This window comes from Sus scrofa, chromosome 1, assembly GCF_054392235.1.
Source record: "Sus scrofa isolate SSC_HxYL_T2T_F1_AM1 chromosome 1, Sscrofa_HxYL_maternal_Yorkshire_Landrace_v2.0, whole genome shotgun sequence".
NCBI lineage: Eukaryota > Metazoa > Chordata > Mammalia > Artiodactyla > Suidae > Sus > Sus scrofa.
In genome coordinates this window covers 131,238,632-131,256,524 of record NC_139383.1, presented here as the reverse complement: position 1 = coordinate 131,256,524, position 17,893 = coordinate 131,238,632, and the positions used below count along the sequence as shown (strand labels likewise).

The following is a 17,893-nucleotide window of genomic DNA, read 5'->3' as shown; positions in this document are numbered from 1 at the left end:
GTATCTATGAATTACTTGGCTTAGAAATCTTGTTTTTATCTGGTTCAGACCAAGTAGGCACATTATAAAAAAAAATAAGGATTATTTTCATATATTACTTAGAATGTGATCAAAAAAGGGCTGAATGCCAGCCACCGTTAGCAATAGGGCAGCATCAGTCATTAATGGCCCTGTCCATTCTTATTGGTCAGTGTCCTTGCTGAACTGATTGATAATAATTTTATTTTTTTTATTACTCAAATAAATGTATCACATCTGTAGTTGTATAATGATCATAACAATCTAATTTCACAGGATTTCCATCCCACAGCCTAAGCACATCCCCCCATTAATATCTCTCCCAATCACCTAATTATGATCCCAAATTATTTCTTTTTCAATCATCATTTAGCGAAAGTGTTAGCACCTCAAGAATGTAATAGAAAATTTAGTCAAACATTTTCTGAGGATGTGCTGGAGTCAATGAAATTTCTGTCCAATCTCTGTGCATCAGTTTGTACTTATATATTTATATAGTGCTGCGCACTGAGGAGAGATAGTCAGAAAAGGGACTAGAAATAAAATTACCAACCATTAAATAAACAGCCTGCTCCCTGCTCACATTTACTTATGACAAGGAGCATGGAAACATTTGTGACAAGTTTGAAATGACTGCATTTCCCCTTGAGCATGACTTTACTTCTAAAGTAAGTCAACCACCATTTCACTATGCATCCTGGTCCAATAACATTTTTTTATAAACCAGGGCTGCAATTTATTAAAAACTTAAACTTGCCCTCATAAACTTTACGGGAACCAAACTTAGATAGCCAGAGATTTCTGGCCAGCTCATCGTTATTATTTCTTGAACTCTGGTCGTTTACGTACACAGCTCCAAGCTGATTTGCATTCTGCACCAGTTACAGGAATGGGTCTGCCAGGAAGTTTTGAAACATGAGGACAGATAGCCCCTTCCTTGGTTAAGTCATAGCTCCAGTCCTTCAGAGCAGCCCAGCCTAGTCTTCCAAATCTTTTGCAATGAGCATTTTTGAAACACATGGGTCATTTAGTTCTGGCTTCCAGGCAGTTCGGCAAAATGCTTAGACTAGAGAATTGCAAAAGTTTATGATTTCTCACCGAGGAATGAAATGTGACGCAGTAGAACCCATTGCAGACATTTAATACCAGATGTTAATGTAAAAATTGGAAAGCTGTGGCCCCACGTGATTATCTGATCCCTGACTTGCAAAAGTCCATTAACAGTCCAGAAGGCACTATCATTTCTGGCTTCTTCCCCTATTAAACTTTGTGTCTGATCATTTTAATATAAAATAGTAATTCTGAGTTATTAAACTGAGATAATTAGATCAGATCAATCTCAAAACATTTTGTGCACATGCTGATAGAGTAATGAAATTCCTGACCATAAAAACCAGAAGTAAAGCCTTTCTGATTTGTTGTATTTTCTAGTAATTAAACCAAAAAATAGTATGAGGCATGTTTATTTCCCTTGTCTGTACTCCACCCATAACTAACTCCATAAATGCATAAAGGAAATGAGGAAATCTTGCTAATTTGCATTGAGAGGGGAAGAGAACACCTGAAATATACATTTCACAACAGTTTGACATTTGTTGGCATTCCTTCTCTGAATCTGTATCCTGGAGAAATTGAATGACTGTTTTAGAGGCAAGATGGACTGTTTAGAAATCCCAGGTCTATGAGGCGAGCTTGGTTTGGAACAAAGAGTTGCAAGTGAGAAGCTGCAGATTTGGTGTCAGAGCTCAGTGAGTTCTAGCTCTTGCATTTTTTTGTGTGTGATATTGGACAAGCCACTTAACCTCTCTGTTCTTCAGTTTCCTCTTCCTAAAAATGGGTTTAACATGAACATGCTGACCACCTCACAGGGTTGTTGTCAGGCCCAAAGAGTACATAAACTGAAAAGTTTCGGTAGATACATAATCTGAAAAGTTTTATATAACTATGAAGGAAATAGCTGAAGTTCTATTGTTTCAGCTTGAATCCTGAGGAAGCTGGGATCCACATAATCTCCTCTAACCCCAGGGAAAAGCAGAGAGGAATTTAACATGTCCCTCTTCTTACTGGGCTTGAGTGTCATATCTTTATTTCCTTATACCTGTGATATTTAAAATGGCAGAGAGGAAAGGACATATAAGATCTTAATGAATCATTAGCAAGAAACTTACTGTGTTCAACTGACCCAGAAAAAAAGCACTACCGTAGGGTTTAGTACCTCTGTAGTGAGCTGAGAAGGACCTGAAGATAGCAAGACTTCAGAGACTATTCTAGGGAAATGCAAGCTAGTTCAAGAACCAAACCCTGCCCTTAAGAGAGCATTCACTTTTGACTGATTTCTCCACACAGGCACACCCTTCTCTCTCCTCTCTCCCCACTCCCTCTCTCCCTCTCTCTCCTCTCTTCTCTTTATTTCTCACTTCCTCCTTCCTTCCCTCCCTCCAATGGAAAACAATTGCAAATACGTAGTGGACAATACTAGCAAAAACAGCTCACAGAATGTGTGGATGAGAAAGGGGCTGAGACCATGCTGACCAATTTCTCCCCGGATAGATGGACATTAAGGTGGGTGGCATGCCCCCGCCCCTCAGAGAAATCAGCAGCATCACCACTGCAAGAAGCCAGAGCTCCTGACTACCATTCCAATAAAATTTCCTTGATCTCATGCTGAACATGAAAGAGATTCTGTACTTGCTTTTCAAATACAGTCTGTTTTTTTCTTTGAGAAATTAAATGATTTTGCAGGTCACATCACTTTAAGAGATGTATATCTGGAAACTCTTATCTCCTGTCCTCAGTTCTCCCTCCATCCCTTTCTTTCTCTTTCTCTCTCTCGCTTTCTTTCCATCATATATATATATATATATATATATATGTTTGTGTGGGTGTGTGTGTTTCTTTTTTTGTTTTGGATATACATTCATTTGTAATCATTATTCTTTACACCTGAAACTAAATATTATAAACACACTTCAATAAAAAACTAATAACTTTAAAAGAACAGATCTTGTTTCCCATTTTAGATCTGCTGTTTCTGTTTCATCTGCCTCCAGCTGTGTGTGTGTGTGTGTGTGTGTGTGTGTGTGTGTGTGTGTGTACACACCTTTTTTTTTATTTTTATAGCCACACCTGCAGCATATAGACGTTCCTGGGCCAGGGGTTGAACAGGAGCTGCAATTGAGGCCTATGCCACAGCCACAGCAACACCAGATCCGAGCTGCATCTAAGACCTATGCCACAGCTTGCAGTAATGCCTGATCTTTAACCCACTGAGTGAGGCCAAGTACCAAATGCACATCCTCACGGAGACTACATTGGGTTCTTAACCTGCTGAGCCACAATGGGAACCCCGCACACCACATCCTCTTAAGCCAATCATTTATTGATGGGCACTTTGGTTGCTTCCATGTCTTAGCTATTGTAAACAATGCTATGAACATTGGGGTACATGTATCTTTTTAAAGTTTTCCTCTTTTCAGGGTATATGCCCAGGAGTGGGATTGCTGGGTCATATGATAGTTCTATATTTAGTTTTCTGAGGTACCTCCATACTGTTTTCCATAATAGCTGCACCAATTTGCATTTTGATCAACAGAGTAGAAGGGACCCTTTTCTCCACATCCTCTCCAGCATTTATTATTTATAGACTTTTTAATGGTAACCATTCTGAGCAGTTCAGATCATACCTCATTGAGGTTTTGATTTGCATTTCTCTAATAATTAGTGATGTTGAGCATCATTTCATGTGCCTATTGACCATCTATATGTCTTTTTTAAATGTCTATGTTTTGATTTTTTTTGATATTGAGTTTTATATGCTATTATATATATATATTTTGGATATTAATCCCTTGTTGGTCACATCAATTACAAATATTTTCTCCTATTCTGTAGGTTTTCATTTTGTTAATGGTTTCCCTTGCTTTGCAAAAGCTTTTAAGTTTGATTAGGTCCCATGTGTTTATTTTTGCTTTTATTTCTTTGGCCTTGGGAGATGGCACTAAGAAAATATTGCTTCGATTTATGCCAGAGAATGTTTTGCTTATGGTTTCTTCTAGGAGTTCTATGGTGTTGAGACTTATACTTAAGTCTTTAAAACACTTTGAGTTGATTTTTATGTATTTTATGTGTGAGGGAATGTTTTGATTTCACTTATTTACACATAGCTATCCAGCTTACTCAACACTACTTGTTGAAGAAACTGTCTTTTATCCAGTATATATTCCTGCCTCATTTGTAGATTAATTAACCTTAAGTACATGGGTTTATTTCTGGGCTTTCTATCCTATTCCATTGATGTATATGTCTGGTTTGGGGCCAATACCATTCTGTTTTGATTACTGTAGCTTTGTAATATAATGTGAAATCTGAAAGGGTTATACCTCGTTTTGTTGTTTTTCCTTAGGATTGCTTTGGCAATTCTGTGTCTTTCATGGTTCCATATAAATTTTAGGATTTTTTTAAATTTAATTTTTGACATAATTTTTAAAGGTTACACCCCATTTACAATTATTACAAAATATTGACTTTATTGCCCATGTTTTTCAATACATCCTTGTAAGCTTTCTTCCAACCAATAGTTTGTACCTCCTACTTCCTCACCCCTATATTGCCCCTCCACTATCTCACCACGGGTAACAACTAGATTGTCCTCTATATTTGTGTCTGCTCCTTTTTTGTTATATTCACTAATTTACTGTATTTTTTAGATTCCATATCTAAGTGGTATCATATAAAACTTGTCTTTCTCTGTCTGACCTATTTCACTTAGCATAATGCCTTCTAAGTTGATCCATGTTGCTGCAAGTTGCAAAATTTCATTCTTCTTTATGGCTGAGTAGTATTCTGTTGTATACATATACCACATCTTCTTTTTCCATTCATCTGTTGAGGAACACACAGCTTGCTTTCTTTCACATTTTGGAAATTGTAAATCATGCTTCTGTGAACATTTGGGTACATACACCTTCCTGAATTAGTGTTTTTGATTGCTTTTTCCCTTTCGGATGTATACCCAGACCAAGAGTGGAATTGCTAGGTCATATGCAAAACTAAACTCCTTTTGGTTTTTTGAGCAATCTCCATACTGTTTTCCACAGTGGCTGCATTCCCATTAACAGTGTGTAAGAGTTGCCTTTTTTCCAGTTCCTTGCCAATGTGTTATTTGTAGACTTTTTAATAATAGCCATTCTGACAGCCGTGAGGTGATATCTCATTGTGGTTTTGAATTGCCTTTCCCTGTAACATCATTGAACTTGTTTTCTTACATTCAATAGGTTGTCTTTTTGCTTTGTCGATGGTTTCCTTTCCTATGCAAAAGCTTCTAAATTTAATTAGGTCCCATTTGTTTATTTTATCTTTTATTTCTGTAACTCTAAAAGATGGATCAAAAAAAATATATTGCTGTGGTTTAGGTCAGAGTATCCTGTTTTCCTCTAAGAGTTTTATAATATCCAGTCTTAAATTTAGATCTTCAATCCATTTTGAGTTTATTTTTGTACATGGTGTTAAAGAATGTTCTATTTTCATTCTTTTACATGTAGCTGTCCAATACCACTTATTGGACATCATATATTCTTGCCATTCAGGGTCTTTTTTGTTTCCATACAAATTTTAAAATTATTTGTTCTCATTCTCTGGAGAAATGCCATTTTCATAGGGTTTGCATTAAATCTGTAGATTGCCTTAGGTAGTATAGGCATTTTGACAATGATTCTTCCAATCCAAGAACACAGTATAACTTTCCATCTTTTTATGTTATCTTCGACTTTTCATCCATGTCGTAGTTTTTGGAACATAGATTTTTTGCTTCCTTAGGTTTATTCTTAAGTAATTTGTTTTTGGTATGATGGTAAATGGGATTGTTTCCTTAATTTCTCTTTCTGATACTTTGTTGTTAGTGTATAGAAATGCCACAGATTTCAAAACTTGTATCCTGTGACCTTACTGAATTCACGTATTAGTTCTAATAATTTCGTGTGTGTGTGTGTGTGTGTGTGTGTGTGTGTGTGGAGAATTTAGGGTTCTCCATATGCAGTATCATGTCCTCTGAAAATAGTTTTACCTCTTGCTTTCCAGTTTGGGTACATTTTATTTCTTTTTCTTATTTGATTGCTGTGACTAGGACTTTCAATAATATATTGAATAGAAATGGTCAGAATGGGCATCCTTGTCTTATTCCTGAATTTAAGGGTAGACTTTCAGGTTTTCACCATTCAAGTATTATGTTGTTGTGGTTTGTTGTAAATGGTCTTTATTATGTTGAGATATGTTCCCTTTATACCTACTTTGATGACAGTTTTTATCTTGAATGGATGTTGAATTTTGTCAAATAGTTTTTTCTGTGATTGAGATGATCACATAGTTATCTTTCATTTAATGTGTTTATATCACATTGATTCGAATATGTTGAACCATCCTTGTGATCCTGAAATGAATCAAACTTTATGTATGATCCTTTTTATGTACTGTTGAATTTGATTTGCTAATAGTTTGTTGAAGATTTTTGAATCTGTATTCATCGAAGATATTGGACCATAATTTTCTTATTTGTACGTCTTTGTGTGGACTTGGTATCAGGGTAATGGTTGCCTAATAGAATGAATTTGAGAGGGTTCCTTAAATTATTTGGAGTAGTTTGAGAAGGACTGGTATAAGTTCTTTATATGTTTGGTTGGATTCCCTAGTGAAACTATCTGGTCATGCACTTTTATTTGCAGGGGATTTTTGTTTGTTTTGTTTTTGTCATAGAATCTATTTCACTTGTAGAGCATATTCTGTTCAAATTATGTTTCTCCTCGAATCACTCTTGGCAGGCTGTATGTTTCTAGAAATTTGTCCTTTTCTTCTAAATTGTCCAACTTATTTGGCACATAACTGTTCATAGTATTTGCTTGTGATTTTTTTTTTGTATTTCTGTGATATCAGTTGTTATTTCTTCTCTGTCATTTCTTACTTTATTTGGATCCTCTCTCTCCTTCTTAGTGCCTGGCAAAAAAATTGTCAATTTTGTTTCAAAAAACCAGCTCTTGATTTATCTTTTGTTATTTTAGACTTTTTGTTATTTATTTCCTCTCTGATCTTTATGATCTCCTTCCTTCTGCTGACTTTAGTCTTTGCTCTTCTTTTTCTAATTCTTTTAGGTGGCAAGCTACATTATTTATTTGAGGCTTTTCTTATTTATTGATGAAGTCTGCATCTCTATGAACTTCCCTATTAGATCTGCTTTTGCTGCATCCCATAGACTTTGTGTAGTTGTGTTTTCATTTTCTTGTCTTGAATTTTCATTTTCTTTTGTCTTCTTATTTCTTCTGTGATTTAATCATTGACCCACTGGATTCTTATTGGCATGTTTTTTTAGTATCCATATATTCATTCTTTTCCCATTTTTCTTTCTGTGATTTTATTTCTAGTTTCATACTATTGTGATTAGAAGAGGAACTGAGACTTGAGCAGGTCTGCCTTTGGAATTCTCTCTTATCTAACTTTTGACATTTTAATTGTTTTTGGCATCGGTCTGTTTGTGTTCATCTTATTTGAGACACTCTATGCTTCCTATACCAGGGTATCTGTTCCTTTCTTTAGATTTGAATTTTCAGTCATAATTTCTTCAAATATATTTTGGAACCCTTCTTTCTTCTCCTTCTGGAACCCCTGTTATCTGTAGTTTGGCATGTTTCATATTATCCCACAGATCTCATATGTTGCCTTCATTTTTTTTTTCATTTGTATATTGTTCTGATAGAATGATGGAACTCACCCAATCTTCCAGATGACATATGCATTCTTCTGTGTCATTTAGTCAGCTATCTTTTGCTTCTAGATTGTTTTTATCTCAGAAATTGAATTATCACTTTTTGATTGGCCCATCTTTATAGTTTATAATTCCCTATTACAGTGATTTGTATTTCTAGAAATAATCTTTCTTCAGTTAGTATTTTTATTACCAAATTTTTTAACTTGGTAGCTGGTAAACTAGTGAACTCTGTTTCATTATATGTTCTTTCAGGGGAATTCTCTTTTTATTGGGAGCATTTTATGCATTTTCATTTCATTTAACTTTCTCTATCTCTGTGAATTTAGGAGAAATTTATCTTTTGTGGTCTTGAAGGGCTGTTTTTATGTGGGAGCATCCCTATATAGACTCTGTGTATGTGTAATATGTAATATCTTTGGTGAGAGTGTTGGTTTTTATACAAACACCAGCCACATCTTTCTTCCAGGTGTGCTATTTTCCCTTTGATAGAGGGTGTGGCTGGTGTCAGTCTAAAGCCTGTGCCAGGTATGAGGTGAGACTTCCTGTCTACTTTGTGGCTGTTTCTGACCTGTCAGGAGCAGGATCTGACAGCGTTATTAAAGTAGAAGTCATGATGGTCAAACTTAGGTTCCATTCCCCCTTAGTGCATGCCCTGCCCCAAAGGAGGTTAATACTGAATCAAGTGGGGACCACATACTCACAGAGGGCTGATGTGCTGCCTGTGTAGGCCTCTGTGGCTCCATTAGGATGCAGCTCATGGTCACATCTCTGCCCTGTTGTGTTAGTCCCATTTTTAGTGCAGCAGTATGGTGTTGAGTGGATAGGGTGGAGCATTCACTAGTCTAGGGCTCAGGTCAGGGCTTCATGGCTGCAAGAATTGAGGTGACTGAGCTGCCATGAGAGGCCTGGGCTGCCTCTGTGGCAGACTTCACCCAGGAACTGTCTGCCCCAGATCCAATGCTAAGCTGGAATATGGGTGTAGTGTAGGTAGGGCTTGAGCTCTCATTGGGCTGGGAGACTAACTATGGCATGCTCTTGCAGGACCACTCAGCCATGTACTGACAATGACCACCACCACCAGACCCCAGTCTATCTCTGAGTAGCTATACCAAGTCTTTTCCCAGGGCTGGTTGGCCCAGGTCTCATGCCAAGCTGTGGTGTGGAGTAGGTGGTGCTGAGATGCTCACTCCATTGGGATTGGGGAGTGCAGTGAGGCAGTAGCCACCATTGAAAGGCTCTCTATGCCCAGATTGTCGGCAAACTAGCACACACATGGTCCTGGGGTAGAACCTGTGCTTCTCCAGCCCCTCTCTCTGTCCTAGCACCTCTCCAAGTAGCCAACAAGACTTGTCTCTTCCATGCTGTTCCCCAGGACACGGACACCCAGGTTGTAAATCAACCTGCTTGCTCTCCCAGGAGAGGGTCAACCCATGCAGAACATCTCTTCCTTTCAGATTCCTCTCAGGGTCAGGGGTCCAAAACTGATGCCTGTCCTCTGTCTTACCTTGTTCCGTGGAGATCTTTCTTGCAGCTTTGGTTGTATAGGAGTTCTTCTGCCAGTTTCCAATTAGCTTTCTATGAGACTTTTTCTACATGTAGGTATATTTTTGATGTGTTTGTGGGGGGTAGGTGAGCTCCCAGTCCTAATTTTCCATCTTGATCCCTCATTCAGGAAATACATACCATTTGTAATTGTCTATAAGAGCACAAAACTTGGACACAGACTTTGAAAACACAAGGTTACCAACTTCAGTCCTGAATATAGAATTGTTTTTCTTTCCAAATAATCTAATAATGCTTATGTAAGACAAAAATTTCATTATTCCCCAGTGCATCACCATAACTCCCCAGGCTTTTTATCTTCGTTCAGAATGATCCCTGGCATTTGAATGATCTTGCAATGGGTGTGTGTAAGTTATTTTGGATCTCATGGGACCAAAGTAAACTTATAATCTGTATCTCTCACAACTATCCACATTATCTCTTTATAAAAAGTCTTATTTAATTTGAAATGAATTTGCAAACGTGGACCATTCCTAATCTTTCCCATCCCTTAAACATACATCAAATTGGTTTATTTTATTCTTGACACTGATCTTAAGAATGATGTACATTTTGCCTAGGCATGTAAAGGAGAGGGAAAAAATCAGTTCATCAATGAAATAAGTCTTCCCAATGAGTTTCCAATAAAGAGACAAAATATCAAACACCCTCGTACTGCCAAAATATTTACTGAAAGTTTTCAAATCTATCAAAAATGTTACTAAAAATCAAACAAGCACAGTGAAACTAATGACAAATTAGACATTGAAAACTAACATCTAGATAAGTCTACACAGGTATATAAAAGAAAAGCAGACATCTATGAGCATAAAATATGATTAAAGCACTGTATTAGGCTTCTTTACATGTATCCCATTTAGGAAAAGTTACCTCCAACTTGGAAATTAAGTCTCCCAAAATTTGTTGATCCATTAATATACCAGCTCATTATCCACCAAGCCTATCCAAGAGCCATCTGACTCTCTTGGGGAATATTAATTATTTGATTACTAATTCAACAGAGACCAGATCGAGGTCTCTGTAGAGTTGGAGGCTGATTTGTAGAAAATTGATAAGGCATGATAATGATTTATTTTTGCTCTCTGATAGAGAAATTTACCTCCAAGGTTATTTCCCTTCAGGACATTAACCAGTTTTATATCTTACTTTGCAGTCTCATTTCATTGAACCCTTTCCCACTGATTATGCAAATTCCAGCTCTTCATGTTTGCTGTTTTCAAATTGCTCTGTTATTCTGATAAGGAATTAAATGGAACCTAACTCATCATCTATTCACATGAGATTTATATTTTTAATGATTTAAGAGTTGGTACTTCAACAATCTTCAAACAACCACATGAGGTAGGTAGCATATCCTCCTTTTACAGAGGAAGAAACTGAATCTCAGAGGAAGAACATTACCTGCTCAAAGTTACAGAGGTAAAAAGTGATAGATCCAGAAATGGAACACAAATATGCTTGAATTCTTTCACAGATACTACACTGGAGACTCACATGGGGACTGAAATTTGGACTGGAACATCTCCAAAAAACAACCGCATATGTTTGAATTATAAATATGACAGCTGAGTATCAAAAGCAACTAACTCTGAATGACCTAAACCTACATATTTAAATAGTAATTAAGTAATTTGTTTGGTTTCAAATCTGTACTTTCTAAAGGTGGAAATGTTTAAAGTATAATATATGGAATATTATCATCAAAGTATGAAATTCCAGTGGTTTTCTGATTCCATTAATAGGTCTGGATGATGCAGAGCAAATAACTCCTGAGGTTTGTTACACAAGTCATTAAAAAGTATTTAGAATACTTTCTAGAGAGTCTCTTTGACATTTCATGAACATGACCCTGAGAATTTTTTGAATAGATATGGCCAAACAATAATCCTATCCCACTGTAAAGAATGCTCCATGTACTTTGTCTCTAGACCAAAAACAGTGAAGAACACCAACACGTTTTTCTACTTTTCAGGCATGAAGGTGATACATTGTCCTGGCAGAAGACAAAGGTAGAGATAAAGATTAGAGACTGACAAGCTGCTGTAAGTCTGAAAGCACCTTAGTACACATTTGACATCTTAAAAATGTATCTTTGGAATAGCTGATCTTACATACATGTTAGTCTGTCACAAGGATGCTTTTCAGCTAAATAGCTTATGAAGGCACCCTCTTACCCACCAAAATACCCATTCTCTATAGATACAGATTTACAAGTATTTCTCCAGAAATAGGATCCTAAAATTCAAATCAGTTGGTATGTAGGTTAATAAAAACTGCTGATGTTTTGAGCGTCTTGTCCACCAATTCACGAATTAGACAGTGATCCCTGGCCTGGTTTTCAATAGAGTACAACCTTTTGGATGGGCACGTGGCCACTATCTGCCACAGATTTAGGTTAAGTGAGGCCATCTGCCCCACCCTTAGACCCTGATCCCAAACTCTGGGGCCAGCTTATTTCAGCTCCAGGTGAAGTGAAAAGATAACAGTGTGGTTCAAATTCATCTTGACTCACAGTTTCACTGTTTTATCCTGGCTAAAGCTGCTCACTGTGTCTGTGGCTTTCTTACATAAATTTTCAATCCAACTAGTGCTATTAGATGGTGTCTTTTCCAACCCTGATGTTGGAGGTAGATTTTTAGCACGCATATTTTTTCCAGATGTGATAAGCTCTCCATAGCCTTCTTGGTGAGCAAAAGCATATCCAGATCTTCTTGAGCTTGATCTCCGAGTCTGAGGCTTTCGGCTATACAGGGGCCTCGCCTTCTTTTGAGCCTTCTGCCACTGGCGGATCTGGAGACAAAGGACACTCAGAGTAAGATGAAGCATCCAAATGACATACTCCATGCAGAGGGCCACTTTGTGAAGTGAAAATTTTTTGGTAAAAAACACAAAACAAAGTACTCAACTTCACTGCACATGCTAGTTTCTCACCTAAGAAAAAAAAACAAAAAACAAATTTTCTACCCAAAAGATTACACTGGACACTGGTTTTTATTTCTACCAAGACTATTAAGCAAGCAGGAAGTGTTAAGACATATTTCATTATTGTCTCCATCTCATATACCCATCTTAAATTAACAGGAACATACTCTTGTACAGATTTTCTAGCCTGCACCACGCAAACACAGTCAGTATAACAACTTACAGTCCCACTTCCCCAAATAAACTTTTCCCCTCTTTTAGGACTTCTCAGAATGCAATCATCATTAGTAAGTGGACTAGGAGAAAATTCAGAAAATGCAAATCAGAAATTTCTAACCATTTGGTAGGTCAAAGTACCATAAGACTTTCAGGGTTTTGATTTCTCTGATGTTTCTTGTGGTCTTTTGAAGAGCTCAAACCTCATTTGGGAGGGTCTCCTGAATTTCTTTCATTTCCCTGTAACACTGAGGAGAAAACCATGCAAGGTTTGGTTCAGGGCACCTTGTTCTCTAAGTCAGCTGACTGCTTGGATGCTGACTTTGTTACAGGAGAAAGCCATGAAGCAGGAAATCACAATCTGACTAAACATAGGAAGAAATGCACACCATTTTCCTTCTTTCAGCTCATCCATCATCTTCTGGGTTTACGTCAGAATGAGCTCACAGAGCCAAAGGGGAAGGACAAGCATAATAAGGGGTCCATGAATCATTTCAGAAGGAATCTTTTTGTACTTTGGCCCCAGAATGTGAAGGATTTCACAGTGAGGGAATTTCCACCTTAGTTCATCCGCCTGGTCAATCACCCCATCGATAGTTCCCCCTTCTCAGGACATGGCTACAAATGTGAGTTTCCTGTTTTTCCCTTTCTCTTTTTTATCTGGTCCTGTCCTAACCTAACATTATTTTGCTTGTGTTCCTCTTCCTATAAAACAGTGAAATATGTACTCTTAATCCCTTGGCTTAGACATCCCTATAATACTGTTCTGTTTTTAATTTTAACTTGGTGTTTTCTAATCCAGCTATCATGTTGCTGTTCCCTTTTGTAATCCATTCAGAAATTAATATCTCCCCCATGTTTAACAATCAGCTACTATATTTCTATAAAAATTTAGAGCCCCTTCACCTCATACCTTGTCTCATTTTTACCGTAACCTTTACCTTTCCCAGGTCACCTTTCCCTCCAGCTTGCCTTTACTTTGGATCAGTTGTCCAAAAGGCTGCCAGTGAGCTTGTCTTCCAGAAGACAACTTTTAAAAATGCCCAATTCAACTTGTAATTTATGACTCCCCACCCACATTTAATGTAGACAGTTGTCTTCATTGGAACTCAAAGGGCTAGTACATTCAGATGTGGTCAGTTCCATCTACTGTGATATGACCTGTAGGTATTTGCTGATGGGATGTTCACTAACTCTTCCCTTGACTTCCAATCTGGCAGAAGACATGATTCCAATAACAGAGAACCAGCCCCTCAAATACCCATCTGCTCCACAACATACCTGATCACTTAGGGTTGGGAATAAATCCACCCTCAAAAATCTGAATGTCACTATAGGCATAACTGAAGCCACTGTCGTTAAGAGAACAACAAGCCAGATGCACTTCTGGTTCAAGGAATGCCATGCAATTCCTATTATTAAAGAAAAATATATGTTATGGTTATAAATAGAACTGAATTATGAAATTAATCGGTTCTTTGTCTATTCCCACAGATCTTTTCTGGAGGGGTGAGGTTTGGCGTACCTAGAGAGAACCACTGAGTATTTTTCCCAATACCTAGAATGCTCAGTGGTGATGAGAAGAAGGCAAGAGTGGTAGGATCGGCCTTGGAAATTCAGACAAAGCCAGGCATTCTCAGATCCAGCTCAGTCCAGCTTCACTCCTAAGGCAGAACTGTTTTATCTGGCCTCAAGATCCCTCAACTACAAAGCAGCCATTATTTTTAAAATGAATAAAACTATCATATCAAAGCAACAGAAATATTATACCAAAACTACACAGTCTATGTCCTGGATGCAAGTACAATCTCAAGTAATGGTCTTATCAACTGCCTATGTCATAAAAGGTGATCTGTATCCACTTTTAAATTGAGGCAACAGCCCCAAAGAAGCTGCCTCAAAGCAACTTACTGATCTCTCTGATGTTCACTTGGTTACAAAATACTCCAGGTTCCAAGGAGATCATGGATGCTCCTAGGTTTGTGAAAAGAACATCATTCCCTACACTGGAAAATCACTGATGCAGCTATTCAGTATTTTAATTCATAGAGTAGTGAAATGCATTTCCAAGCCTGGAGCTAATTTTCTTATTTTGTACTCACACCTCATATACTGGGGCGTTTGTTTAAACAAAGCAATAAGGGTCAGTAAGGCAGAGAGACGAATTATATGGAAGATGTCTACCCTCTTATATTGCCAAAATAAACTTGTTCCTTTTGGTTTTCTAGGCACATGATACCTCCAGTGACCCAGGTTTCCCATCCCAATGCTACAGTGTTAACAGAATTTGAATGGGCTGTCATTATGAGGGCTTGGCTACTTATTGGAATGTCTGCATTCTCTGTCTTAGGAGCATAGAATCTGCCTACCAAAGAGCATTTTTCCAGTTGCTTGAGCAGAGACAAATTTGACTCAATAAATTAAATGTCTCTTGGAGCTCCTTGAAGCTCAGTATCCCCCAGGCATGGCTGGAAAAACAAGCTTCACTTTAAAACCACACTCCTGCTTGCTGCTGGCTACCAAAAGGAAAAAATTATTTTTTTCTTAAACCTCAATGTTGATCTAACTTTTGAAAAGTCTCATTGGACCTCAGTAATTAATTCCTGGGATGGTATGTGCTTAGCTGGAAAGAGTGGTCCCCACATAAACTACTTTCTCCAGTTAAGGCATTCCAGTCTCATTATGCATGCCCAAATGGTCTCTTGGGACTGGAAGTCTTCTGGTCAAAGCACTGAACTTTGAGATTTATCAACCCCCAAAAAAGAGAGAAAGAAAAACTTAAAAATAGTTTTAATGTCTCTTTCTTTCCTAATATGCTAATTCTTATTCATAACCATCATGCTTCTGCATGGTTGGAATCCTTTGGTAAACAAAGGATTAACGTTACATATTAAGTAAGAGTGGTGAAATTTAAAGATTTCCATGGACACACAGAGCAAGACAAAAACTGAATACAACACTCTGAAATGTAGACATGTGTTTAAATGGAATTATAATGTCAGGTGCTTTTGGAAATGTATACCCCTATAGTTGCCCTCACGTTGCTTTTTACATGAAGCAGTGTTTTCAGCATTGTTTTTCTAGACTGCATATTCCAAACAGTGGATGCAAATCACAGTCTTGCCTGATTGAGCACAAGAAGGTTGTCACTTTGTATATCTCTTTTCCACAGTTTTGGAGATGAAGTCAGAAACATATCTGTTACCAACTTAGCTCATACATACTACAGATTTCAAAAACTCTTAAAAGTCTATTAATGGACCCACTGTGTAAAGCTCAGTGGCCCTTGCTTGGAATCATTTTGAAATGAAGAATATAATGGTAGTGTACTCGGTAGACAGACTAGAGGTATACTCTCTGCAGAATCTCAGGGGTTTAAGGGATTTTAGAAGGTCTTTTACTACTCATCTGCTGTTCTAATCACTTGCAATGTCACCAACCAATCATTGAGCCACACTTTCTTTAATCACCATTATCATCATCACAGGTAATGTTTATTGAAAAGGTACTACGTACCAAACTACATGCTAAGCATTTTATATATGTTATTTAACTCTACAAATTTTCTATAAAAGAGGAACCATTAATATCTCTAGTACAGAACTGAAGACATTAAGGCATGAAAAACAAAGGAAAGTTCCCTAAGGTCACACAGATTGTAAGTGGCAGAGATGACACTTAAAACCCTGCCTGTCTAACTACAGAGCTTACCCTTTGTGTACTTCTAGACCAATGTCTAACAATTTTTAAAATTAAAATTAATAAATTTTATAGTATTTCTTTATTTTATAAATGCAAATAAGTTCCACAGGGGAACTTTGGCAGAGATTTGATAATGTGGCATGAAAGAAAGCCTAGTTTTTCTTTCTTTTCCCTCTATCATACTTGAACTTCACACGTTTTCCAGGAAGCCCTGATCTACAGGTGCTGGGCCTCTTGTTTGCGAAGGGACAGTTCACTGTATCTGGATGATTAGGGACCAATAAGCAGCTATTTTGATGATTCTTCTGCGTCATCTGTCCCTACTGTCCCTTCTAGTAGGGAGAGTAGAACCTAATCTTTTGGAGTTCATTTCATATCTGTAAGCCTTCACATGTCTGGCTCAATTAATTCCTAGAGACAGAACTACTGGGCATCCCACATCCCACTCCCCAGAAAAATAAATTACAAAGATAAGTAAATGACAGCTTGACACTAGGCCACAGCAGATAGTAGGGCTCACTTACCAACAAATGGAAACTGATTTGGGAAGATGCCAAAGATGCCATTACTGTGCATTGCAAATAAAATGGAGAAGTAAGTGGCAATGCTGCCCCAGATGAAAACATGATTAATGACAGTCCAGTAACTGGTATCCAAGGCTATCTGTAAATAAAGTCAAGTGCAAAGGGGAGGTCATTGAGGATTTAAAAAGCATCATTCCACTGAGTAATGTTTCCTCTGAACTGTTCTGTGGCAAGATGGTTGCACCTGTCAAGTTACCAGCCAACCATGAGCACCCCCACGTTTCTGCACAGCACAGGGGACTTATTTGACATTTCTAGCAGACAACTGACTTTAGGACCTATATCTGCAAGCTGTTATGTCTGTCAAGGCTAAGTCAAAATCAGGAAATAAAATGTTAAACTTTTTTAAGTGAGAAATAAGAAAACAGAATGGTTTCTTATTTCAAAGCTACTTTCAAAAGTGCTCTCAAATTTTTTCTTTTGGAAAAATATTTTTCAGAGTTAACAAGTACAGTATTTTAAAATCTGCACATATGAGTTCCCTGGTGGTTCAGTGGGTTAAGGAACTGGCATTGTCACTGTTGTGGCTCAGGTGGCTGCTGTGGTGTAGGCTTGATTCCTGGCCCAGGAACTTCCACAGGCTGTGGGCACAGCCAAAAAATATTTTTAAATGAAAAAAAAATCTATATGTAGATTTTCATATGACCATTTTGACACAAGTAAAATCTGTTTTTACATCAATATTCTAATTCATTTTATCATTTCTTTTATTCAAATAATAATGAAGAAAAATCCTTAATCCACTTTTCACATAAAATTCAGAAGCTGGTGATTTGGGAGCATGTTCACAAGCCCTTCTCCCTTCCAATAACTAGTTATGGCAAAACAGCTGAAAAAGAGTGATCTGCTATGGGGAATCAAGGAAGCCACCAGTGAATATGGACACTTGAGTTCTCAGAGAAAAAAAAAAAAGTAGGTTCTAGCATCCTTATTTGCATCTCAGAGGTCTCAAATGGTCCAAGTGAGGGTATGCATTTCTGGCAGAGTCTGGTGAAAGACCATGGATATCCTGCCTAAGGGGGCTCTGCCTACATAGTAAATAGACCCCTCTCTGCACACAGAGACACACTTCCCCTACCAACCTGAAGTTTACCATCCTTTAAAATGATGCCCTATTAAAACAATGCTCACAGCC

General features: G+C 37.6%; 1 protein-coding gene across 39 annotated transcripts in view; it reads right to left on the bottom strand.

Moving 5' to 3' along the window:
- Positions 1 to 9,986: 9,986 nt before the first annotated feature.
- The window catches only part of ATP8B4 (ATPase phospholipid transporting 8B4 (putative)), a 263,719-nt gene continuing 255,812 nt past the window's right edge, over positions 9,987 to 17,893 (bottom strand). For all 39 annotated transcript variants that reach the window (XR_014811506.1, XR_014811513.1, XR_014811512.1 and 36 more), the window contains 3 exons: positions 16,699 to 16,837; positions 13,754 to 13,884; positions 9,987 to 12,124 (listed from right to left, as the gene is read on the bottom strand). Coding sequence is in view for 32 of the 39 variants with exons in the window: in XM_084970388.1 (XP_084826514.1) it covers positions 11,843 to 12,124; positions 13,754 to 13,884; positions 16,699 to 16,837 (552 nt within the window). In the remaining 7 variants the exon portion in view is untranslated. The remainder of the gene's footprint in view (positions 12,125 to 13,753; positions 13,885 to 16,698; positions 16,838 to 17,893) is intronic.